The 25,856-nt window shown below is 40.1% G+C and overlaps 1 protein-coding gene and 1 pseudogene across 1 annotated transcript in view; one reads left to right on the top strand and one right to left on the bottom strand.

Annotated features, from left to right (window-relative positions):
* MATCAP2 (microtubule associated tyrosine carboxypeptidase 2) overlaps positions 1 to 25,648 on the top strand; it is a 70,453-nt gene extending 44,805 nt beyond the window's left edge. The window contains exons 6-7 of the mRNA XM_065883565.1: positions 22,176 to 22,273; positions 25,487 to 25,648. Of these exons, the coding sequence (XP_065739637.1) occupies positions 22,176 to 22,273; positions 25,487 to 25,648 (260 nt within the window). The remainder of the gene's footprint in view (positions 1 to 22,175; positions 22,274 to 25,486) is intronic.
* On the bottom strand, positions 7,835 to 8,864 carry LOC136128416 (transcription factor E2F5 pseudogene; annotated as a pseudogene).
* Positions 25,649 to 25,856: the final 208 nt, after the last annotated feature.

The following is a 25,856-nucleotide window of genomic DNA, read 5'->3' as shown; positions in this document are numbered from 1 at the left end:
TAGGCTTCCTGATTGGAGGGCCTGGTGCCTGTGTTCTAGAAGATGAGGCTGGATCTTGACCCTCTGGTGGGCAGGGCCACATCTGGTGGTGTATTTTGGGGTGTCTGTGAACTTAGTATGACGTTAGGCAGCCTCTCTGCTAATGGGTGGGGTTGTGTTCCTGTCTTGCTAGTTGTTTGGCATGGGGCATCCATCACTGGAGCTTGCTGGCCGTTGAGTGGAGCTGGGTCTTAGTGTTTAGATGGAGATCTCTGGGAGAGCTCTCGCTGATTAATATTACATGGGGCTGGAAGGTCTCTGGTGGTGCAATGTCCTGGACTCGGCTCTCTCACCTCAGGGGCTCAGGCTTGACGCCCAGCCAGAGCACCAACACTGCCAGCCGCATGGCTCAGAAGAAAAGGAAGAAAAAAAAAAATGGACAGAACTCCAAGACAAATGGTAAAAGCAAAACTAAACAGACAAAATCACACAAACATACACACACACTCACAGAAGAAGAAAGAAAGAAAAAGGAAGAGAGCAACCAAACCAATAAACACACAAATAAAAGCAATCACTAAAAAGTAAACTAACATAAACATAAAACCAAAAACAGATCAAATGCAGAAAGCAAACCCCAGGTCCACAGTTGCCGCCAAAGTCCACCGTCTCAATTTTGGGAACACTCATTGTCTATTCAGATATTCCAGGGTTTACCAAGCTGACTGGGGTGATTGAGTCTGCTGCTCCTGAGGCTGCACCTCAGGAGAAAGTTCCCTTTCTCTTCTTTGTTTGCACAGGTCCGAGGTTCAGTTTGGTTTTGGCCTTGACTCTGCGTGTAGGCTGCCCTCAGGTGTCTGTTCCCTGCCCAGACAGGAGCGGGTTAAAGCAGTGGCTTATTAGAATTCTTTTGCTCACTCAGGTCGGGGAGAGGGAGGGGTACACTAGTCACAATTGGAATGCAGGGCGTGCCTGTGGCGGTAGAGGCTGGCGTGACGCTGCAGCAGCCTGAGGTGTGCCATGTGTTCTCCTGGGGAAGTTGGCCCTCAATCACGGGACCCTGGCAGTGGCATTCTGCACAAGCCCTCGGGAGGGTGTCGGTAGTGACCTACGCTTGCACACAGGATTCTTAGTGACAGCGGCAGCTGTGGTAGCAGTCCATGCCCGCCTCTGGCATCCATGATGATAGCTGCTGCTCACTCCCATCTCTGGAGCTCATTTAGGCAATGCTCTGTCGTCTGAGGACACACAGAGCAGGAAGCCCCTCTTCTAACACACCCCAAGACAATGGTCTCTTGCCTCTTAGGCAGTTGCAGACTTCTTCCCAGACTCCCTCCCAGGTAGCTGTGGTGCACTAGCCCCCTTCAGGCTGTCTTCACACAGCCAACCCCAGTCCTCTCCCTGGGGCCTGACCTCCAAAGCCCAAGCCTCAGCTCCCAGTCCCCACCTGCCCCAGCAGGTGAGCAGAGAAGCCTCTCAGGCTAGTGAGTGGTAGTCAGCACTGATCCTCTGTGTGGGGATATCTCTGCTTTGCCCTCTGCACCCCTGTTACTTTAGTCTTCTCTGTGGCTCTGAAACTCTACACCGACTTCCCTGCCAGTGAGGGCTCTTCCTAGTGTGTGGAAACCTTTCGTCCTTCACAGCTCCCTCCCAGAGGTGCAGGTCCCATCCCTACTCTTGTCTCTGTTTTTTCTTTTTTCTTTTGCCCTACCCAGGTACATGGGGATTTTCTTGCCTTTTGGGAAGTCTGAGGTCTTCTACCAGCATTCAGGAGGTGTTCCACGTGTAGATGTATTTTTGATGTATTTCTGGGGAGGAAGGTGATGTCTATGTCTTACTCTTCTGCCATCTTGAAGGTTTCCCCCATTTTTAATTTTTATTTTAAACTGGAGTATAGTTTATTAACTAACTAACAAGACAGTGTTTTGTTAGTTTTTATTAGGTGTACAGCAAACCAATTCAGTTATACCTATACCTGTATGTATTGTTTCTCAAGATCTTTTCCTATTTATATTACTGGAGAATATTGAGCAGAAATCCCTGTGTTATACAGTAGGTCCTTGTTGGTTATCAGTTTTCATTATTGTAGTATGTATATGTCAATCCCAAACTACCAATTTATCCCTGCCCTTCACCTTTTCCTTTTGGTAACTCTAAGTGTGTATTCTAAGTCTGTGAGTCTGTTTCTGTTTTGTAAATATGTTCATTTGTATCATTTTTTAAAATTCTGCATATAAGTGATATCAGATGATATTTGTCTTTCTCTGTCTGACTTGCTTCACTTAGCATGATAATCTCCAGGTCCATTCATGTTGCTGCCAATGGCATTATTTCATTCTTTTTAATGGCTAAGTAATATTCCATTGGACATACGTACCACATCTTCTTTATCCACCTGTCGATGGACGTTTAGGTTCCTTCCATGTCTTGGTTATTGTAGACAGTGCTACAGTGAACACTGGGGTGCCTGTACCCTTTCAAACCATGGTTTTCACCATATATATGCCCAACAGTGGGATTGCTGTATCATATCATAGCTCTCTTTTTAGTTTTTTGAGGAACCTCCATACTGTTCTTCATAGCGGCTATACCAATTTACATTCCCACCAACAAGTAGGGAGGGTTCCCTTTTCTGTCCACCCACTCCAGCATTCATTGTTGGTAGACTTTTTGATGATGGTCATTCTGTCTGGTGTGAAGTGATATCTCACTGTAGTTTTGATTTGCTTTTCTCTAAATAGTGATGTTGAGCCTCTCTCCATGTGCTTCTTTGCCATCTGTATGTCTTCTTTGGTGAAATGTCTAGTTTTTTTTTTTAATTGAAGTATAGTTGCTTTACAATGTTGTGTTAGTTTCTGCTGACAACAAAGTGAATCAGTTATACATATACATATATCCACTCTTTTTTAGATTTCCTTTCCATTTAGGTCACCACAGACCATTGAGTACAGTTCCCTGTGCTATACAGTAGGTTCTCATTAGTTATCTGTTTTATACATAGTAGTGTATATATGTCAATGCCAATCTCCCAATTCGTCCCACCCACCCCCTTTCCCCCTTGGTAACCATAAGGTCTCTACATCTGTGACTCTTATTTTTGCTTTGCAAATAAGTTCATATGTACCATTTTTCTAGATTCCACATGTAAGTGATATCATACGATATTTGTTTTTCTTTTTCTGACTTACTTCACTCTGTATGACAATCTCTGGGTCCATCCATGTCTCAGCAAATGGCACTGTTTTGTTCCTTTTATGGCTGAGTACTATTCCATTGTGTATATGTACCACATCTTCTTTATCCTTTCCTGTGTTGATGGACATTTAGGTTGTTTCCATGTCCTGGCTATTGTAAATAGTGCTGCAGTGAACATCAGGGTGCATGAATCCTTTCAAATAATGGTTTTCTCCAGATACATGCCTAGAAGTGGGATTGCTGGGTCATATGGTAGCTCTGTTTTTAGTTTTTTAAGGAACCTCCATACTGTTCTCCCCACTGGCTGTACCAATTTACATTCCCACCAACAGTGCAGGAGAGTTCCCTTTTCTCCACACCCTCTCCAGTATTTACTGCTTATAGATTTTTTTGATGATGACCATTCTGACTGGTGTGAGGTGATACCTCATTGTAGTTTTGGTTTACATTTCTCTGATAGTTAGTGATGTTGAGCATCTTTTCATGTGTTTGTTGGCCATCTGTATGTCTTCCTTAGTGAAATGTCTATTTAGGTCTTCCGCCCATTTTTTGATTGGGCTGTTCGTTGTTTTTCTTTTTTGATATTGTGCTGCATAAACTGTTTATAAATTTTGGAGATTAATCACTTGTCAGTCAGATCATTTGCCAATCTTTCCTCTCATTGTGTGGGTTGTCTTTCCTTTTTTTTGTGGTTTCCTCTGCTGCACAAAAGCTTTTGAGTTTCATTAGGTCCCATTTGTTTTTTTCTTTTTCTTTTAAATTGGAGTATAGTTGATTAACAATGTTGTCTTAGTTTCAGGTGTACAGCAAAGTGATTCAGTTGTACATATACATGTATCTATTGTTTCTCAAGTTCTTTTCACATTTAGGTTATTAGAGAATATTAAGCAGAGTTGTTCCCTATGCTATGCAGTAGGTCCTTCTTGGTTATCTATTTTTCAATAGAATAGTGTGTATATTTCAATCCCAAACTCCCAATTTATCCCTGACCTCCATCTTTGCTCTTTGTTATCCTAAGTCTGCTTTCTAAGTCCGTGAGTCTGTTTCTGTTTTGTAAATATGTTCATTTTTATGGTTATTTTTAGATTTTGCACATAAGCAATATCAGCTGATATTTGTTTTTCCTCTGTCTGACTTACTTCACTTACTATGATAATTTCCTTGTCCATTCATGTTGCTGCTAATGGCATTATTTCATCCTTTTTAATGGCTGAGTAATATTCCATTGGACATAGGTACCACATCTTCTTTATTCACTCTTATGTCGATGGACATGTAGGTTGCTTCCATGTCTTGGTTACTGTAAACAGTGCTGCAGTTAACACTGGGGTGCCTGTATCCTTTCAAACCAAGGGTTTTGCCAGATATGTGCCCAAGAGTGGGATTCCTGAATCATGTGGTGCTCTGGGAAACAGATTGAAAAAGATATTCCTGTGATTTATTTCACAGAGTGTTCTTCCTATATTTTCTTCTAAGAGTTTTATAACATCAGGTCTTATATTTAGTTTTTTAATTCATTGAGTTTATTTTTGTGTATGGTGTAAAAGAATGTTCTAATTTCATTCTTTTCCTATAGCTGTCCAGTTTTCTCAACACCATTTATTGAAGAGACTGTCATTTCTCCATTGTATAGTCTTACCTTTTTTATTGTAGATCAATCGACCACAGGTGCATGTGTTTATTTCTGGGCTTCTGTCCTGTTCCATTGATCTATATTTTTGTTTTTGTACCTGTACCATAGTGTTTTGATGATTGTAACTTTGTAGTATAGTCTAAAATCAGGGAGACTGATTCCTTCAGGTCCATCTTTTTTCCCCCCTTAAGATTACTTTGGATATTCGTGGTGTTTTATGTTTTCATATAGATTAAAAATTTTTGTTCTAGTTCTGTGAAAAATGTTACTTATGATTTGATAGGGATTGCATTGAATGTGTAGATTGCCTTGGGTAGTATAGTCATTTTGACAATAATGATTCTTCCAGTGCAAGAGCATGATATATCCTTCCATCTGTTTGTGTCATCTTTGATTTCTTTCATCAGTGTCTAATAGTTTTCGGAGTACTGGTGTTTTGTCTCCTTAGGTAGGTTCATTTCTAGGTTTTATTTTTTTTGATGCAATGGTAAATGGGATTGTTTCCTTAATTTCTTTTTGAGATCTTTCCTTGTTAGTGTATAGAAATGCAAAGGATTTGTGTTTATTAATTGTTTCATCCTGCAATCTAACCTAGTTCACTGAACTTCAGCAGTTTTCTGGAAGCATCCTTAGGATTTTCTATGTAGTATCATTTCCTCTGCAAACAGCGACAGTTTTATTTCTTCCTTTCCAATTTGGATTCCTGTTATTTTTTTTCTTCTCTGATTGCCGTGGCTAGGACTTCCAAAACTATGTTGTATAAAAGTAGTGAGAGTGGACATCCTTGTCTTGTTCCTGATCTTAGAGGAAATGCTTTCAGTTTTTACCACTGAGAATGATGTTGGCAGTGGGCTTGTCATATATGGCCTTTATTATGTTGAGGTAGGTTCCCTTTATGCCCACTCTCTGGATTGTTTTTATCATAAATGGGTGTTGAATTTTGCCAAAAGCTTTTTCTGCATCTTTCGAGATGATCATGTAGTTTTCATTCTTCAGTTTGTTGATGTGGTGTAATGCACTGATTGATTTGCAGATACTGAAAAATCCCTGAGATAAATCCCAGTTGATCATGTTGTATGATTCTTTTTTTTTTTAAATAAATTTATTTATTTATTTTTGGCTGCATTGGGTCTTTGTTGTTGGGTCTTTGTTGCTGTGCGCAGGCTTTCTCTAGTTGCAGCATGTGGGGTCTACTCTTCGTTGCGGTGCACGGGCTCTAGGTGCGCGGGCTTCAGTAGTTGTGGCATGCAGGCTCAGTAGTTGTGGCTCGCAAGCTCTAGAGGGCAGACTCAGTAGTTGTGGCACACAGACTCAGTAGTTGCGGCACACAGGCTCAGTAGTTGTGGCACACGGGCTTAGTTGCTGCAAGGCATGTGGGATCTTCCCAGACCAGAGCTCAAACCCGTGTCCCCTGCATTGGCAGGCGGATTCTCAACCACTGCCCCACCAGGGAATTTCTGTGTGATTCTTTTAATGTATGTTGGATTCAGTTTCCTAGTATTTCATTGAATTTTTTGCATCTATGTTCATCAGTGATATTGGCCTGTAATTTTCTTTTTTTGTGGTATCTTTGTATGGTTTTGGTATCAGGGTGATGGTGGCCTCATAGAATGAGTTTGGGAGTGTTCTTTCCTCTGCAGTTTGTTTTTGGAATAGTTTGAGGATAGGTGTTAACTCTTCTCTAAATGTTTGATAGAATTGACCTGTGAAGCCATCTTGCCTGGACTTTTGTTTGTTGGGAGTTTTTTTTGTTTGTTTTTGTGGTACGCGGGCCTCACACTGTTGTGGCCTCTCCCGTTGTGGGGCACAGGCTCCGGACGCGCAGGCCCAGCGGCCATGGCTCACGGGCCTAGCCGCTCCGTGGCATGTGGGATCTTCCCGGACCGAGGCACGAACCCGTGTCCCCTGCATTGGCAGGCGGACTCTCAACCACTGCGCCACCAGGGAAGCCCTTAAAGATTTTTTTTGTGTGTCTGTGTGTTTTGGGAGTTATTTAATCACAGTTTCAATTTCAGTACTTGTGATTGGTCTGTTCATATTTTGTATTTCTTCCTGGTCCGGTCTTGGGAGATTGTACCTTTCTAAGAATTTGTCCATTTCTTTCAGGTTGTCCATTTTATTGGCATGTAGTTGCTTGTAGTAGTCTCTTGTGATCCTTTGTATTTCTGTGGTGTCTGTTTTAACTTCTTTTTAATTTCTAATTTTATTGATTTGAGCTCTCTCCCTTTCTTTGTTCGTGAGTTTGGATAAAGTTTTATCAATTTCCTTTATCTTGTCAAAGAACTAGCTTTTAGTTTCTTTGATCTTTTCTGTTGTTTTCTTCATCTATAATTCTTTTATGTCCACTCTGATATTTATGACTTTTTTTTAAGTGTTTTATACAATTTTATTTTTAAAAATCTTGTTAATGTACAGGCATTGGCACATTTTAAAAACAAACTACATAAACAGATCTTTCCTATAACCTAGGAAAGTGGAATGTCAGAAGTCAACAAAATGTGATAAACTTAAAGTGCTAAAACAGAAGGCACTTCACAAAATCTGTTCACTGAAACAGTTAATATATCCTAGTTTATACCCTTCATTTTATAAGTGGCAGTGAATGTCTGGATCAGAGGATACACAGAAATATGGACAGTCTCGTGGCAGTAAAAATGTAAGACAAACAAATGATGAGCCCTTGGCCAACTTTTTTGTTTTTGATGACCTTAAGTCTACTTTAACTTTCCTCTCATATAAGGAAAAAAACAGAAGGTTCAGAATGGGAGGAAAAGTTGAAATTCCAGAATGTAATTACTTGAGGGTAGGGAGTTGGTAGATATGAAATCACTTTTCCCCCTGAAGCAATCACAATCCTTTGTTCTTATGGTTGAAGTTTTGTGAAGTAAAAAAGAAAGTATTAGGGAAGAACATTTCAGAATCAGTGAACTAAAAAGATGTTACATTCATTATTTTAAATACTTAGGTTAAGACGTCTAAAATGTTACACAGTTAGAGGTAGATAACAGTCCCAGGTTTCTATGGAATCTAATAATTTAGTATCTGGACATCAAACAGATCACAAACTCCTTCATTATCATCTAAATTAAAGTTGTAGTCATCTGCCGGGGTCGGAGAAAGCTGTAAAAGCGGAAACACATCAGAAGACATTAACTCATCAATGATATCTCCACTAATAGATCCCGCTGAAGATAAGTCTGTGGCTGGAGTCTGCTGAAGATTCTGGCTTCTTTCGGAGACAGGTTGCTCAGGCAGGTTCTGAGTTGCCATGTTGGATTTCTGTGGAGGCACTGGAGTCGAGGGCTGAGAGGAAGGCTGTGTGAGGTCATCAGGTGGGAACAGGAAAAACCACGGGCTTAGAGGGGCTGGACTCTTTATTTATAAGCAGCACGTGGATAGGTCCTGAATGACTCTTTAGATTGATCTGGTATTTCTTTTGTCCATTCTGACCCATTTCTGGAATAGGTACCTCCAGCTGTGTACTAGAAGGTGCTTGAATGGCCAAAAGTGTATCACCATTAAAGCAATTACAGATGTCTTCATGAGTTACATAGGAAAATCTATTATTAATGGAGTCGTCCATCACATTTTTGATGCTTTGCTGTAGCCACAACTTCTGCTGATCAAGTTCTCTTTCCTTCAGTTCTAGATCTTCAATTTCGGCTTTAAGATATCTTAATCTATCTATGACTTCTTTAGTATTACAGCCAGCACCTACACCTTTCCATTGTATACTATTTTTTGACTTTTTTTCAATTAGGTCAGTTCCTTCCAAGACATTGGTGATATCATAAATTCTTCTCTTTTGCCTCACTGCCAAAGTATCTGCAGCCGCTTTGAGATCCAGGACGCCGTCCTTGGCCTCCTGAAGCAGCGACACGAACTTGGTGGTGAGCAGTCCCAGGCTCTTCTCGTGCCTGCTGCTGCCGCCCCCGCCGCCCCTGAGAGGCAGCGGCAGCGGGGGCTGCGCCTGGGACTGCTGCGGCTGCGACCGCTGGCCCTGCCCCTGGCCCTGCGGTGCCGGCTGCCCAGAGCCTGCGGGCTCGGCCGCCGCCATCGCGTCCCCGCGCCGCGGTGGTGCGGCCCCCGCGCTCGGCCACCTGCCGGGTCGGCTCCGTGGCGGCCGCTGCCGTCGCCGCCCGCCAAGGGCGGGACGAAGGGTCGCGGGCTCCTGCAAACAACAGGTGTGCTGCGCCCACCCGCCTGGGGGCCACTCGGCGCGCCGGGCCTCCGCCCCCTCCCCGAGCCTGGGGACGCGAGAAGGAAGCCCACGATCAAGGGGAGGGGGAGTGGAAGCGAGAAGAAGGCTTTATGACTTCTACTAACTTTGGGCTTTGTTTGTTCTTCTTTCTGTAGTTGTTTAGGTGTTAGAGTATGCTCTTTGAGATTTTCCTTGTCTCCTGAGGTAGGACTGTATTGCTATAAACTTTCCTCTTAAAACAGCTTTTGCTGCATCCCATAGGTTTTAGATTGTTGTGTTTTTGTTTTCTTTTGTCTCTAGGATATTTTTTGATTTCCTCTTTGACTTCTTCAGTGATCCATTGGTCATTTAATAGTATACTCTTTAGCCACCACGTGTTTGTGGTTTTTGCAGTGTTTTTCTTGTAGTTGATTTCTAATCTTATAGTCTTGTGGTTGGAAAAGATGCTCGATATGACTTCAGTTTTCTTCAGTTTACTGAGTGAGGCTTGCTTTGCAACCCAGCATGTGATCTATCCTGGAAAATGTTGCATGTGCACTTGGGAAGAACACGTATTGTGGTGCTTTTAAATGGAATGCTTTATATATATAAATTACGTCCATCTGGTCTAATTGTCATTTAAGGCCTTTGTTTTCTTGTGGCTTTTCTGTCTGGATGATCTGTCCATTGATGTAAGTGGGGTGTTAAAGTCCTCCACTAGTATTATTTTACTGTTGATTTCTCCTTTTATGGCTGATAGTATTTGCCTTATATATTGAGGTGCTCCTACGTTGGGTGCATATGTATTTACAACTGTTTTATCTTCTTGGATAGATTCCTTGATTATTATGTAGTGTTGTTCTTTGTGTCTTGAAACAGTCTTTATTTTAAAGTCTATTTGTCTGATATTAGTGTTGCTACTCCAGCTTTCTTTTCATTTCCATTTGCATGGAGTATCTTTTTCTGCTCCCTCACTTTCAGTCTGTATGTTTCCATAGGTCTGAAGTGGGTCTCTCGTAGACAGCATATATATTGGTCTTGTTTTTCTATCTCTTCAGCCAGTCTGTGTGTTTTGGTTGGAGCATTTAATCCATTTATGTTTAAGGTAGTTATCGATATGTGTGTTCATGTTACCATTTTCTTAATTGTTTTGGGTTTGTTTTTGTAAGCCTTTTTTCTTCCCTTCCTCTGTTCTCTTCTTTTGTTATTTGATGACTAACGTTAGTGTTGTGTTTTTGGATTCCTTTTTCTTTCGTGTGTGTGTGTGTGTGTGTGTGTATCGTTGACTTTTAGTTTGCAGTTACCAAGAGTTGTTGATGTAGCAGTCTCTATATAAAACTATTGTTTTAAGTTGCTGGTGTTTTAATTTCAAATGCATTTCCAGTATCCTGCATTTGTACTCTCCTCTTCTCACAGTTGCTTGTTTTGATATCATGTTTGTGTGTGGATGATTTAATACCTTTACTCTATGCTCTCCTTTCCTGCTGAGCTTTTAGGGGTTTTTTTGTTTGTTTCTAGTTTTGGTCTTATCTTTTCTGCCTAAATAAGTTCCTTTAGCATTTGTTGCAAAGCTGGTCTGGTGGTGCTGAATTCTCTTAGCTTTTGGTTGGTTGTAAAGCTTTTTTTTTTGGTTACATTGGGTCTTCATTGCTGCACGCGGGCTTTCTCTAGTTGGGGCCAGCGGGGGCTACTCTTCGTTGCGGTGTGTGGGCTTCTCATTGCGGTGCCTTCTCTTGTTGTGGAGCATGGGCTCTAGGTGCCCGGGCTTCAGTAGTTGCAGCACACAGGCTCAGTAGTTGCAGCATGCGGGCCCTAGAGCACACGACCTTCAGTAGTTGAGGCATGTGAGCTCAGTAGTTGTGGCATGTGGGCTTAATTGCTCCACAGCATGTGGGATCTTCTTAGACCAGTTATCGAACCAGTGTCCCTGCATTGGCAGGCACATTCTTAATCACTGCACCACCAGGGAAATCCCATCTGTAAAGCTTTTGATTTCTCTTTGGAATCTGAATGAGAGCCTTGCTGGGTAGAGTATTCTTGGTTGTAGGGTCTTCCCTTTTTTCACTTTAAATATATCATGCCACTTCCTTATCACCACAGTTTCTGCTGAGAAATCAGCTGATAACTTTATGGGGCTCCTTTGTATGTTATTTCTTGCTTTTCCCTTGCTCCTTTTAATATTTTTTCTTTGAATTTAATTTTTGTTAGTTTAATTAATATGTGTCTTGGTGTGTTTTTCCTAGGGTTTATCCTGTATGGGACTCTGCGCTTCCTGGAATTGGGTGGCTATTTCCTTTTCCATGTTAGGGAAGTCTTTGACTATAATCTCTTCAAATGTTTTCTCAGACCCTTTCTTTTTCTCTTCTTTTTCTTGGACATCTATAATCCAAATGTTGGTGCATTATTGTTGTCCTGGAGGTCTCTGAGACTGTCGTCAATTCTTTCATTCTTTTTTCTTTATTCTGCTCCTCAGCAGTTACTTCTACCATTCTATGTTCTAGCTCACTTACTCACTTTTCTGCCTCAGTTATTCTATTGATTCCTTTCCGTGTATTTTTCATTCTATTGATTCCTTTCCGTGTATTTTTCATTTCAGTTATTGTGTTGTTCATCACTGTTTCTTTGTTCTGTAGTTCTTCTAGGTCTTTGTTAAACATTTCTTCTGTTTTCTCAGTCCATGCCTCCATTCTGTTTCCGAGATTTTGGATAATCTTTACCATCATTACTCTGAATTCTTTTTCAGGTAAGTTGCTTATTTCCTTTTCATTTATTTGGTCTTGTAGGATTGTTGTCTTTTTGTTTTTTTGAATTTTTTTTTTTTTTGAATTTTATTATTTTTTTTACACAGCACGTTCTTATTAGTCATCAGTTTTATACACATCAGTGTATACATGTCAATCCCAATCGCCCAATTCATCACACCACCACCACAACCCCCCCTCTGCTTTCCCCCCTTGGTGTCCATACGTTTGTTCTCTACATCTGTGTCTCAATTTCTGCCCTGCAAACCGGTTCATCTGTACGATTTTTCTAGTTTCCACATATATGCGTTAATATACGATATTTGTTTTTCTCTTTCTGACTTCCTTCACTCTGTATGACAGTCTCTAGATCCATCCACCTCTCAACAAGTGACCCAATTTTGCCTTTTTATGGCTGAGTAACATTCCATTGTATATATATACCACATCTTCTTTATCCATTCGTCTGTTGATGTGCATTTAGGTTGCTTCCATGACCTGGCTATTGTAAATAGTGCTGCAGTGAACACTGGGGTGCATGTGTCTATTTGAATTATGGTTTTCTCTGGATATATGCCCAGTAGTGGTATTGCTGGATCATATGGTAATTCTGTGTTTAGTTTTTAAAGAAACCTCCATACTGTTCTTCATAGTGGCTGTATCAATTTACATTCCCAGCAACAGTGCTAGAGGGTTCCCTTTTCTCCACAGCCTCTCCAGCATTTGTTGTTTGTAGATTTTCTGATGATGCCCATTCTAACTGGTGTGAGGTGATACCTCATTGTAGTTTTGATTTGCATTTCTCTAGTAATTAGTGATCTTGAGCAGTTTTCATGTGCTTCTTTGCCATCTGAATATCTTCTTTGGAGAAATGTCTATTTAGGGCTTCTGCCCATTTTTGGATTGGGTTGTTTGTTTTTTTAATATTGAGCTGCATGAGCTGCTTGTAAATTTTGGAGATTATCCTTTGTCAGTTGCTTCATTTGCAAATATTTTCTCCCATTCTAGGGTTGTCTTTTCATCTTGTTTATGGTTTCCTTTGCTGTGCAACTGCTTTGAAGTTTCATTAGGTCTGGTTTGTTTATTTTTGTTTTTATTTCCATTTCTCTAGGAAGTGGATCAAAAAAGATCTTGCTGTGATTTATGTGAAAGAGTGTTCTTCCTGTGCTTTCCTATAAGAGTTTTATAGTGTCCAGTCTTACATTTAGGTCTTGAATCCATTTTGAGTATTTTTCTGTATGGTGTTAGGGAGTGTTCTAATTTCGTTCTTTTACATGTAGCTGTCCAGTTTTCCCAGCACCACTTATTGAAAAGGCTGTCTTTTCTCCATTGTATATCCTTGCTTCCTTTGACATAGATTAGTTGGCCATAGGTCCATGGGTTATCTCTGGGCTTTCAGTCTTGTTCCATTGATCTATGTTTCTGTTTTTGTGCTAGTACCATATCGTCTTGCTTACTGTAGCTTTGTAGTATAGTCTGAAGTCAGGGAGTCTGATTCCTCCAGCTCCGTTTTCTTCCCTCAAGACTGCTTTGGCTATTCAGGGTCTTTTGTGTCTCCATACAAATTTTAAGATTTTTTGTTCTAGTTCCGTAAAACATGCCATTGGTAATTTGATTGGGATTGCATTGAATCTGTAGATTGCTTTGGGTAGTATAGTCATTTTCACAATGTTGATTCTTCCAATCCATGAACATGGTATATCTCTTCATCTGTTGGTATCATCTTTAATTTCTTTCATCAGTGTCTTATAGTTTTCTGCATACAGGTCTTTCGTCTACCTAGGTAGGTTTATTCCTAGGTAATTTATTCTTTTGCTGCAGTGGTAAATGGGAGTGTTTCCTTAATTTCTCTTTCAGATTTTGCATCATTAGTGTATAGGAATGCAAGAGATTTCTGTGCATTAATTTTGTATCCTTCAACTTTACCAAATTCATTGATTAGCTCTAGTAGTTTTCTGGTGGCATCTTTAGGATTCTCTCTGTGTAGTATGTCATCTGCAAACAGTGACAATTTTACTTCTTCTTTTCCAATTTGTATTCCTTTTATTTCTTTTTCTTCTCTGATTGCCGTTGCTAGGACTTCCAAAACTATGTTGAATAATAGTGGCGAGAGTAGACATCCTTGTCTTGTTCCTGATCTTAGAGGAAATGCTTTGAGTTTTTCACCATTGAGAATGATGTTGGCTGTGGGTTGGTCATATATGGCCTTTATTATCTTGAGGTAGGTTCCCTCTATGCCCACTTTCTGGAGAGTTTTTTTAATAAATGGTTGTTGAAATTTGTCAAAAGCTTTTTCTGCATCTGTTGAGATGATCAAATAGTTTTTCTTCTTCAGTTTGTTAATATGGTGTATCACATTTATTGATTTGCATATACTGAAGAATCCTTGCATCCCTGGGATAAATCCAACTTGATCATGGTGTATGATCCTTTTAAGTTGTTGTTGGATTCTATTTGGTAGTATTTTCTGGAGGATTTTTGATATATTCATCAGTGATATTAGTCTGCAATTTTCTTTTTTTGTAGTATCTTTGTCTGGTTTTGATATCAGGGTGATGGTGGCCTCTTACAATGAGTTTGGGAGTGTTCCTTCCTCTGCAATTTTTTGGAAGAGTTTGAGAAAGATGGGTGTTAGCTCTTCTCTAAATGTTTGATAGAATTCACCTGTGAAGCCATCTGGTCCTGGACTTTTGTTTGTTGGAAGATTTTTGATCACAGTTTCAATTTCATTACTTGTGATTGGTCTGTTCATATTTTCTACTTCTTCCTGGTTCAGTCTTGGAAGCTTATACCTTTCTAAAAATTTGTCCATTTCTTCCAGGTTATCCATTTTATTGGCATAGAGTTGCTTGTAGTAGTCTCTTAGGATGCTTTGTATTTCTGTGGTGTCTGTTGTAACTTCTCCTTTTTCATTTCTAATTTTACTGAGTCCTCTCCCTCTTTTTCTTGATGAGCCTGGCTAATGGTTTATCAATTAGTCTGACTTTGGTTTATTTTCTCAAAGAACCAGCTTTTAGTTTTATTGATCTTTGCTTTTGTTTCTGTTTTATTTATTTCTGCTCTGATCATTATGAATTCTTCTGCTAACTTTGGGTTTTGTTTGTTCTTCCTTCTCTAGTTCTTTTAGGTGTAAGGTTAGATTGTTAATTTGAGGTTTTTCTTATTTCTTGTGATAGGCTTGCATAGTTATAAACTTCCCTCTTAGAACTGCTTTTGCTGCATCCCATAGGTTTTGGATTGTCGTGTTTTCATTGTCATTTGTCTCTAGGTATTTTTTGATTTCCTCTTTGATATCTTCAGTGATCTCTTGGTTATTTAGTAACGTATTGTTTAGCCTCCATGTTTTTGTGTTTTTTTCCATTTTTTTCTCTGTAATTCATTTCTAATCTCATAGCATTGTGGTCAGAAAAGATACTTTATATGCTTTCAATTTTCTTAAATTTACTGAGGTTTGATTTGTGACCCAAGATGAGATCTATCCTGGAGAATGTTCCGTGCACACTTGAGAAGAAAGTGTAATCTGCTGTTTTTGGATGGAATGTCCTATAAATATCAGTTAACTCTATCTGGTCTATTGTGTCATTTAAAGCTTCTGTTTCCTTATTTATTTTCATTTTGGATGCTCTGTCCATTGATGTAAATGAAGTGTTAAAGTCCCCCACTATTATTGTGTTATTGTCAGTTGCCTTATGTATTGAGGTACTCCTATATTTGGTGCATGTATATTTATAATTGTTACATCTTCTTCCTGGATTGATCCCTTGATCATTATGTAGTGTTCTTCCTTGTCTCTTGTAACATTCTTTATTTTAAAGTCTATTTTATCTTTAAGTGAGATAAGTGATATCAGTATTGCTACTCCAGCTTTCTTTTGATTTCCATTTGCAGGGAATATCTTTTTTCATCCCCTCACTTTCAGTCTGTATGTGTCCTTAGGTCTGAAGTGGGTCTCTTGTAGACAGCATATATATGGTTCTTGCCTTTCTATCCATCCAGCAAGCCTGTGTCTTTTGGTTGGAGCATTTAATCCATTCACATTTAAAGTAATTATCTATATGTATGTTCTTATTACCATTTTCTTAATTGTTTTGGGTTTGTTTTTCTAGGTCCTTTTCTTCTCTTGTGTTTCCCACTTAGAGAAGTTCCTTTAGCATTTGTTGTAGAACTGGTTTGGTGGTGCTGAATTCTCTTAGCTTTTGCTTGTCTGTAAGGCTTTTGATTTCTCCATCGAATCTGAATGAGATCCTTGCCAGGTAGAGTAATCTTGGTTGTAGTTTCTTCCCTTTCATTACTTTAAGTATATCATGCCACTTCCTTCTGGCTTGTAGAGTTTCTGCTGAGAAATGAGCTGTTAACCTTATGGGAGTTCCCTTGTATGTTATTTGTCATTTTTCCCTTCTGCTTTCAATAATTTTTGTTTGTCTTTAATTTTTTCCAATTTGATTACTATGTGTCTTGGTGTGTTTCTCCTTGGGTTTCTCCTGTATGGGACTCTCTGCGCTTCCTGGACTTGGGTGGCTATTTCCTTTCCCATGTTAGGGAAGTTTTCGACTATAAAATCTTCAAATATTTTCTCTGGTCCTTTCTCTCTTTTCCTTCTGGGACCCCTATAATGTGAATGTTGTTGCATTTAATGTTGTCCCAGAGGTCTCTTAGGCTGTCTTCATTTCTTTTCTTTATTCTCTTCTGCAACAGTGAATTCCACCATTCTGTCTTCCAGGTCACTTCTCCGTTCTTCTGCCTCAGTTATTCTGCTGTTGATTCTTGTTAGTGTAGTTTTCATTTCAGTTATTGTATTGTTCATCTCTGTTTGTTTGTTCTTTAATTCTTCTAGGTCTTTGTTAAACATTTCTTGCATGTTCTTGATCTTTACCTCCACTCTTTTTCCGAGGTCCTGGATCATCTTCACTTTCATTCTGGAAGCTTCTTTTTCTGGAAGTTTGCCTATCTCCACTTCATTTAGTAGGTTTTCTGGGGTTTTATCTTGTTCCTTCATCTGATACATAACTCTCTGCCTTTTTGTCTTGTCTGTCTTTCTGTGAATGTGGTTTTTGTTCCACAGGCTGCAGGATTGTAGTTCTTCTTGCTTCTGCTGTCTGCCCTCTCGGTCCTGTAGGTTTTTACCTTGGTCCTTCGTCTGTAATATATTTTTTTGTTGCCTCATTTTTTTTGATGGGTAGGGCTGTATTCCTGTCTTACTGGTTGTTTGACCTGATATGTGCAGCACTGGAAGTTGAAGGCAGTTGGGTAGAGCTGTGTCTTAGTGCCAAGATGAGGACCTCTGCAAGACCTCGCTCCGATTATTATTCCCTGGGGTCTGAGGTTCTCTGTTAGTACAGCAGCTTGGACTCAGTGCTCCCACCACAGGAGCTCAGGCCCAACCCCCAGCCTGGGAACCAGTATATCCCACAAGCTGCTCGGTTTGGCACAAGAAGGGGAAAGAAACGGAGCAGTAGAATAACAGAATAAAAAGTAAAATACAGTTAGTAAAATAAAAAGTATATCAGGAATAATTAAAATGTAAGTGAAACAACTGCAACAAGGTAAAACAGCACCACAATAAAAGAAAAAGAAGAAGAAAGCTGGGGGCACAAGCCAAAAGTTGCAGAACAATAACAAGGTATAAAGAGTAAAATAAAATTAGAAAAATTAAAAATTAGAAAAATATCTATATAGATGAAAGAACAAGGTAAAGCCGAACCACAGCCTAAAAAAAAAGGCTAGAAAAGGCCTTGGCTGTGGGGGGGCAGTGTGGGGTGGTGGGGCTTAGGCTCAGGACCTGCTCAGCCGCGAAAGGCAGCACATCTGGAGGGGGGCCTTGGAGTGTGGGTTCAGAGGTAAGGTCATGGTTGGGGGCGTGGAGGCAGGGTGTGGGCCCAGCACAGTTGGAGGGTGCCTTGGAGGGCAGAGGATGAGGCCTGGGGACCTCACTTGGGCCTCCCCGGGACCCTAGTGGGCAGTGGGCAGGGGAAATGCTGACCCTGTTCCCTTCTGATAATCCACTCTCCCAAGTGTCTCCCCCATCCCTGTTGATCCCCTAACCATGGGTGGGCCCCTCTGGGCATGGGAACCCCTTGCCTCTCCCAGCCACCCCATAGGGGCACTGGTCTGTCTCCCCTCCACTTATCCTCCCCCCCTTCCTCCTCCCCAGGTCCTACCCAGCTGCTCATGGGTTCTTCCCATCCCCTTAGGTGTCCGTGGTCCCCCACCAGTGCCTGGTAGGTGCCCTAGTTGTGCAGAGATGCAAACTCCACATCCTTCTACTCCACCATCTTGACTTCACCCCACAGTCTTTAAAGTCTGTTTAGTCTCATAAGAGTATTGTTATTCCAGCTTTCTTTTGATTTCCATTTGCATGGAATACCTTTTTCCATTCTCACTTTCAGTCTGTGTGTGTCTCTAGATCTGAAGTGAGTCTTCTGTAGGAGCATATATATGGTTCTTGTTTTTGTATCCACTCAGCCCCTCTATCTTTTGGTTGGAGCATTTAGTCCATTTACATTTAAGGTAATTATTGATATGTATGTTCTTACTGCCATTTTGTTAATTGTTTGGGGTTTGTTTTTACAGGTCTTTTCCCCCCCTACTTTTGTTCTCATCTCCTGTGATTTGATGACTATCTTTAGTGTTATGTTTGGATTCTTTTCTCTTTTTTTGTGTGTATATCTATTATAGGTGTTTGTTTTGAGGTTACCGTGAGCTTTTTATGTAGCAGTCTGTGTGTGTGTGTGTGTGTGTGTGTGTGTGTGTCTGTGTGTGTATGATTTAAGTTGCTGAGCTCTTAATTTCAAATGCATTTAAAAAATCTTACATTTGTACTCTCCTTCCTTCATGATTGCTGTTTTTCATATCATATTTTACATCTAATTGTTTTGTGTATCCCTTAACTGCTCATTGTGGTTATAGATTATTTTACTACTTTTGTCTTTTTATCACCCTGTTAGCTTTGTGTGTGGATGATTTCCTACATTTTCTGTATGTTTGCCTTTGTTGATCATTTTGATTTTATAATTTTCTTGTTTGTAGTTGTGGCCTTTTTCATCAGGAGAAGTTCCTTTAACATTGGTTGTAAAGTTGGTTTGATGGTGCTGGACTCTTAGCTTTTGCTTATCTGTAAAGCTTTTGATCTCTCCATCAAATCTGAACGAGAGCCTTCCTGGGTAGATTATTCTTGGTTGTAGGTTTTTCCCTTTCATCACTTTAAATATATCTTTCTACTCCATTCTGGCCTTCAGTTTCTGCTGAAAAATCAGCCAATAACTTAATGGGAATTCTGTTGTATGCTATTTGTTGCTTTTCCCTTGCTGCTTTTAATATTCTCTTTATATTTAATGTTTGTCATTTTAATTACAGTGTGTCTTGGTTTCTCTTTGGGTTAATCCTGTATGGGACTCTGTACTTTCTGGCCTTGAGTGATTGTTCCTTTCCCAGGTTAGGGAAGTTTTCACCTGTTATGTTTTCAGTCTCTCTCGTCCTTGTGGGACCCCTACAGTGTGAATATTAGTGTGCTTGATATTGTCCTACAGGGCTCTTAAACTGTCCTAATTTCTTTTCATTCTTTCTTCTTTTCAGTAGCAGTGCTTTCCACTACTCTATCTTCAGCTCACTGATCTGTTCTTCTGTATCATTTAGTCTAATGTTGACTCCTTCTAGTGTATTTTTCATTTCAGTTATATTCTACATCTCTGGTTGGTTGTTCTTTATATTTTCTAATTCTTTGTTAAAAACTTCTGACTTCTTGCTCTGTACGTCCATTCTTTTCCCAAGTTCTTTCATCATCTTTACAGTCATTACTCTGAATTCTTTCTCAGGTAGATTGCCTATCTCCACTTCACTTAGTTGTTCTTCTGGGGTTTTATCTTGTTTCCTCGTCTGGAACATGTTTCTTTGTGGCCTCATTTTATCTAAATTGCTATTTCTATTTTTATGTATGTGGTAGGTTAGTTATGTTTCTGTACCTTGAAGAAGTAGTCTTCTGTAGGAGATGTCTTATGCATCCCACTGTGCACTCCCCTCTCGTCACCCATGCTATATGCTCTATAGTTTCCCCCTAAGAGGGCTGCATTGGTGCTTCAGTTTTGGTGAGCTATGTGGGTGGTCTGGTAGGCTTGGTTGGCCCCTAGCCCAGTTGGTTGCCAGGCACCTGCCTTGTGCAGATGCTGCTGGTTAGTGGGACCTGGTCACAAGGTAGCAGATTACAAAACCTCAGGGTCCCCAGGCCTAGTGCTGGCTCACTGGTGGACAGAATCAGGGTCCATAAGACTCCAGGGCTGTTGCCCTACCACTGGTGGGTGAAGCCAGGTTCTGGGGTTAGTGTTGGACTAGTGGCAGGCAGAGCTGGGTCCCAGAGTCTGACAACAGGGCCCAGGAATTTCAGAGCTGCCGTCAGATTGCTGAGCAGGAGGTGGAGGGATCCTGACACAGTTGGGTATGGGGTCCGAGGTGTCCCAAAGCTTGTGTTGGCCTGCTGGTAGGCAGCATCAGGATACAGGAGATCCTGGGGCTCTGTCAGGCCCACTGGTGGATAAAGCTGGGTCATGGGGATAGTGCAGGCCCATTGGCTAGCTGAGCCATGTCCTGGGGCCTCTGGCTTCAGGGCCTACATTCTCAGAACTGGTTTTGGACCATTGGTGGGTTGGCTGGTTCATGACACAGCTGGCTATGGGGCCTGGGGTGTCCCAAAGGTTGTGTTGGCCCACTGGTAAGTGCGGCCGGATCCTGGGGTAATGTCTAAGGGGCCCAAGTTGTCTCAGAGCTTTTATTGTCTCCCTGGTGGTTGGGGCTGAGGACCAGCAAGTCCTGGGACTGGTGCCAACTGCTGGTGGCTGGGCTAGGTCCTGGCATAGCATGCCGTGGTTGTTCTGGGGCTGGTGTCTGTCTACTGGTAGGTCGGGTTATATTTCCACCCAGTTAATTGCTTGATCTGAGGTGATCCAGTACTTGTGCCTACAGGCTGGTGAGTGGGTATAGGGCTGGGGCTGGGTCCCATGCCTAGTAAGCTAGAGGGAGGATTCCAAAATGGTGCTTTGCAGCGCCAGTTTCAATGTGGTAGAATTAACTCCCAAAAATGGTTGCCACCAGTGCCTGTGTCCCCAGGGGAGCTCCATTTGCCTCCTGCCTCTCTGGGAGACTCTTCAAGATCACCAGTAGGTCTGACCCAGGCTCTGTTCAAATTACTGCTGCTTCCCTGTGTCCCATAGCATGTGAAATTTTGTGTGCACCCTTTAAGAGTGGGGTCTTTCTTTTCCACAGCCCTCTGGGTCTTCCACAGCCCTCTGGGTCTCCCGAAAGTAAGTTCCTCTGACCTTCAAAACCAAACATTCTGGGGTCTCGTCTTCCCAGCACAGGACCCCTGGGCTGGGGAGCTTGATGTGGGTCTCTTACCTCTTGCTCCTTCTGGAGAACCTCTATACTTACAATTATCTTCCCATTTGTAGGTCTCTCACCTCAGGATCTGGGTCTTGACTATACTGCAGTTTCTCCCCTCCTACCCATCTAGTTGTGGTTCCTTCTTTATATCTTTAGTTATAGAAATCTTTTCTGGTAGGTTCCAGTCTTTCTCACTCGCAGTTGCTCTGTAAATAATTGTAATTTTGGTGTGTGCCCGTGAGAGGAGGTGAGCTCAGGGCCCTCTTAGTCCACTGTCTTGGGAACTCATCAACAATAATTTCTTATTGTATGGCTCTCCATTTGGTAGAATTCTAGTCCATTTAATTCTAGAGCAAAATTTTTTAAAATTTACATAAGTTATGTCATGATGGGAGAAAGGTTTTCTTTGTAAGCAGAATACCATTTTTTATCTAAGCACAGATCTCATGAGCTATTCCTAATTTTCATGTCTATTTCATATTTTTTCATATGCTTTAAAATCCAGTTCTAATTCTCATTTTTATAGGGAGGAATAGTATCAAAATCACCTACAGTTAACTTAATTGGGGTAAAGGGTACTATTATTTCTTATAAAAAACCCAGGAATTTCTGAAATCCCATGTCTCCACATTGGCCCCTTTTGAAACTTAACTACTCTACAACTATCCTCTCCCAGCCCTCCCCACCCAAATGCCTTCAGTTAATCATGGAAGTTAAGCTTATGATCAAATGGTAGAGGTGAGGATGGGATAATTTTTTTAACATCTTTATTGGAATATAATTGCTTTACAATGTTGTGTTAGTTTCTGCTCTGTGTTTCTTTAGGGAAAAATGCTGTTTTAATTATGGAGAGTGGGGAGCCAGGGAGAAGGAATTCTTAAAGGGAAGCTACTAGGCTGTAGTTATTGTGGTATTTCTCAACACCTTACATTTTATGTTATGATTATAGTTAAATTTCTAATTTGCCCTATTTTTTAAGTACAGGAATGACTCCTACAATAAAGTGAATGGGCTGGTATTTAGTTACTTAATAATTTTTTTAAACATCAGAAAGTAAACACTGTTCTGGTTCCTCCAGGGTGTTTCAGTAAAGACCAGGTATACTTGGATGGTATCCTGCAAATCCTCCGATATAGAGAGACCATTGACTTTCATCTGCTTACGGCCCTGGGGAAGGTGAGTGAAACCAATGGCACAGAGTCTGCAAACGTACCAGGTCAACACTTCCTCCAGCTCGTTTCATGATTAAATAAGACTCAAGTTGAAACTGTTTTTATTTTATTGTTGGAGTAGTTTTCCTTTATGTGATAACAGGAGGGAAGAAATGAGGTTCTGTCACAGAACCAAATTACAATATTCCTTTGTGGACAATAAGAGATAAAGAAGGGAATAGGAAATTTGGGAATATATTATTAGTTTTTATATGCATATTTTCCTAAAGTAAGCTGCAGGTATAACTCTACTCCCCTTCATACTTCAGTATGTAGCTCCTAAGAATAAGGATATTCTGACGTGACCATATGTTTTCTAAAGAAATTTATCATTGATTCCATATAATATCTAAAAAAAAGTCTATTTTATATTCCCCAGATCATCTCCAAAATGTCCTTTGTAGCTCTTTTTCATGACCCAGGATCCAGTCAAGATTTATGCCTTGCATTCGCTTATCATCTTTAATCTCTTAATTTATAACAGTCCCCCTCACCGTAGTCTTTTTTTATGACATTTTTAAGAATCCAAGAAAATTTCCTTGAGAATTCCTAGAATCTAGACTATCAGATTGTTTCCTTGTAATTAGCTTTAGGTTAAACATTTTTGCCAAGAATACTAAAGTGAGTCATGCATTTTTCAGTGCATCACATTAGAGAGCTATTTTGTCCCAGTATTGGTGATACTGTGTATAATCACCTGGGTTAGTTACTGCCAGATCTCTCCATTATAATGGTACCTTTCCTCCATTAATAAGTAATTTGTGGGATGATACCTTCAAATGTACCATTGTCTAATAGCCTTTCCAGAAATGATTTTAACATCAATTGATGATTTTTGCCCAAATCAGTTACTACACTGGTGGTAGCAAAATAGAGATCTTTGAATTGTTACATTTCCCTCCACTTTTTTATTCAGCTCTTCCAATGGCTACTCCTGTGGTTTTTAAAACATGTCTACATGTTTTCAAGCAAAGTAAAATATTCTGGGCTCACCTTACACTTTTCCTACCCAAATCTGAGATTAGATGTTTCTCTAAGGAAGTCTTGATTCTTTTTAGTGGGAAATGGTATTTAGAAAACAAGACTGGAGCACGAGGTGTGCACATCACTACTCGAGTGCTGATGCTTCTAGACCTTGTCAACGAGCATATCATATATTTGTTTTAAATCATAAGGGCATTCCCCATTCCATATATGTATCTCTTTATTTCCCAACATCAGTATATTTACTCATTCTCTCCTTATAATAAACTTAGAGTGGTTTAAGATAAATTACAAAACCATGCCAATATCAACACCAAACCTATTTCCTATAACCTATTACATTAGTGATATACTCAATTTTAACTGAAATATAAATAAAACTTAATATGAACATGATTTATTTAAAGCCTTCCTACTGAACCAGGAAGAGTGTTGATCAGAAGATAATAGTTCTTAAAGCCAGCTATGTTTTGGAATTTAAAAGTTGAAAGATAAGTTTAGGGGTGAAACTTTAAGTTCTATAAATTAATATAATATTTATGAAAGACTGGCTTCTTAAGTGAATGAAAGAGATGTGAAATTTTAAAAAATACTTAAATTCTCTTGCTTTTATTTTGATATTTTTAACACAAAACATTATTTTATTTCTCCAATTAAATAGAAAAAGGAATTTAATGTATAATTGTGCTGATTTTCCTAACTTAATACAGTATTTACATTCTAATTATTTTCTTATTTATTTATTTTGGCTGCACTGGGTCTTAGTTGCAGCACGTGGGATCTTCATTGTGGCATGCAGGCTTCTTAGTTGCAGCATGCATGCAGGATCTAGTTCCCCAACCAGGGATCGAACCTGGGCCTCCTGCATTGGGAGCATGGAGTCTTACCCACTGGAGCACCAGAGAAGTCCCAATTCTTAGATTTAGGCAGGAGATTTGTTTAGGTTCAGTCTTTCATACACATATATTAAGTTTAGTTCAATTTCTAGACAAACTGTAGATCCAAGATAGATTGTTAAATCAAATACTGACTAGATTTTTAAAAATATAGTCATGGTCATTTCTCCAAAGAAGATATACAGACTGCCAACAAACACATGAAAGAATGCTCAACATCACTAAGCATTAGAGAAATGCAAATCAAAACTACAATGAGATATCATCTCATACCAGTCAGAATGGCCATCATCAAAAAATTTAGAAACAATAAATGCTGGAGAGGGTGTGGAGAAAAGGGAACCCTCTTGCACTGTTGGTGGTAATGTAAATTGATACAGCCACTATGGAGAACAGTATGGAGGTTCCTTATAAAACTACAAATAGGACTACCATATGACCCAGCAATCCCACTACTGGCCATACACCCTGAGAAAACCATAATTCAACAGGTACCACAATGTTCATTGCAGCACTATTTACAATAGCCAGGACATGGAAGCAACCTAAGTGTCCATTGACAGATGAATGGATAAAGAAGATATGGCACATATATACAATGGAATATTACTCAGCCATAAAAAGAAACGAAATTGAGCTATTTGTAATGAGGTGGATAGACCTAGAGTCTGTCATACAGAGTGAAGTAAGTCAGAAAAAGACAAATACCGAATGCTAACACATATATATGGAATTTAAGGAAAAAAAATGTCATGAAGAACCTAGGAGTAAGACAGGAATAAAGACACAGACCTACTAGAGAATGGACTTGAGGATATGGGGAGGGGGAAGGGTAAGCTGTGACAAAGCGAGAGAGAGGCATGGACGTATATACACTATCAAACGTATGGTAGATAGCTAGTGGGAAGCAGCCGCATAGCACAGGGAGATCAGCTCAGTGCTTTGTGACCACCTGGAGGGGTGGGAGGGAGGGAGACACAAGAGGGAAGAGATATGGGAAAATATGTATATATATAACTGATTCATTTTGTCGTAAAGCAGAAACTAACACACCATTGTAAAGCAATTATACTTCAATAAAGATGTTAAAAATATACATATATATATATAGTCATGGTATGAAGGGGCAGATAAATACGTTCTTATTTAACACAGTAAATTTTGTCATTTTCCAGGTATTAGGGAGTAATTTCAAAAACAGTCTACATAAAGTTTCACTTAAGACCAAAGGAAGAAATTGCTCTTCAAAATTTAACTGGTAGTCACATTTAAAAAGTAACCCATCTTCCTTTTTTCAGGTCTCTTATGAAGATGTGGATCGCTTAAAAGGATTGGCAGTTACTGAAAACATGAGGGTCCCTCACTTTCTGCAGGACCATGGCCGATATATGGAACACTTAGAGAAGATCATGGAAGTGAATGAACTGACTGACAGGGAACTGAAAGATCTTATATATTAATTAGCATTCTTGCAAACATAGCTAAGCTATACCTCCATGTATATTACCAATTAGGTGCAGTTAGCACCAGCAGATTTATAAGAGAAGAATGACTGTTTACATGAGTTTTCTGAAGAATGGTCTGCAGTATTCAGTTGAATATTTAGGTTAAGAACAAACTTTAAACTGTTTCCCTAAAATGTTTCTATAGGCTACAGGGGAAAGTTAC

This window comes from Phocoena phocoena, chromosome 9, assembly GCF_963924675.1.
Source record: "Phocoena phocoena chromosome 9, mPhoPho1.1, whole genome shotgun sequence".
NCBI classification, from domain to species: Eukaryota; Metazoa; Chordata; class Mammalia; order Artiodactyla; family Phocoenidae; genus Phocoena; species Phocoena phocoena.
The sequence above is the reverse complement of the archived record's forward strand: the minus strand, read 5'-3'. Positions and strand labels throughout refer to the sequence as shown.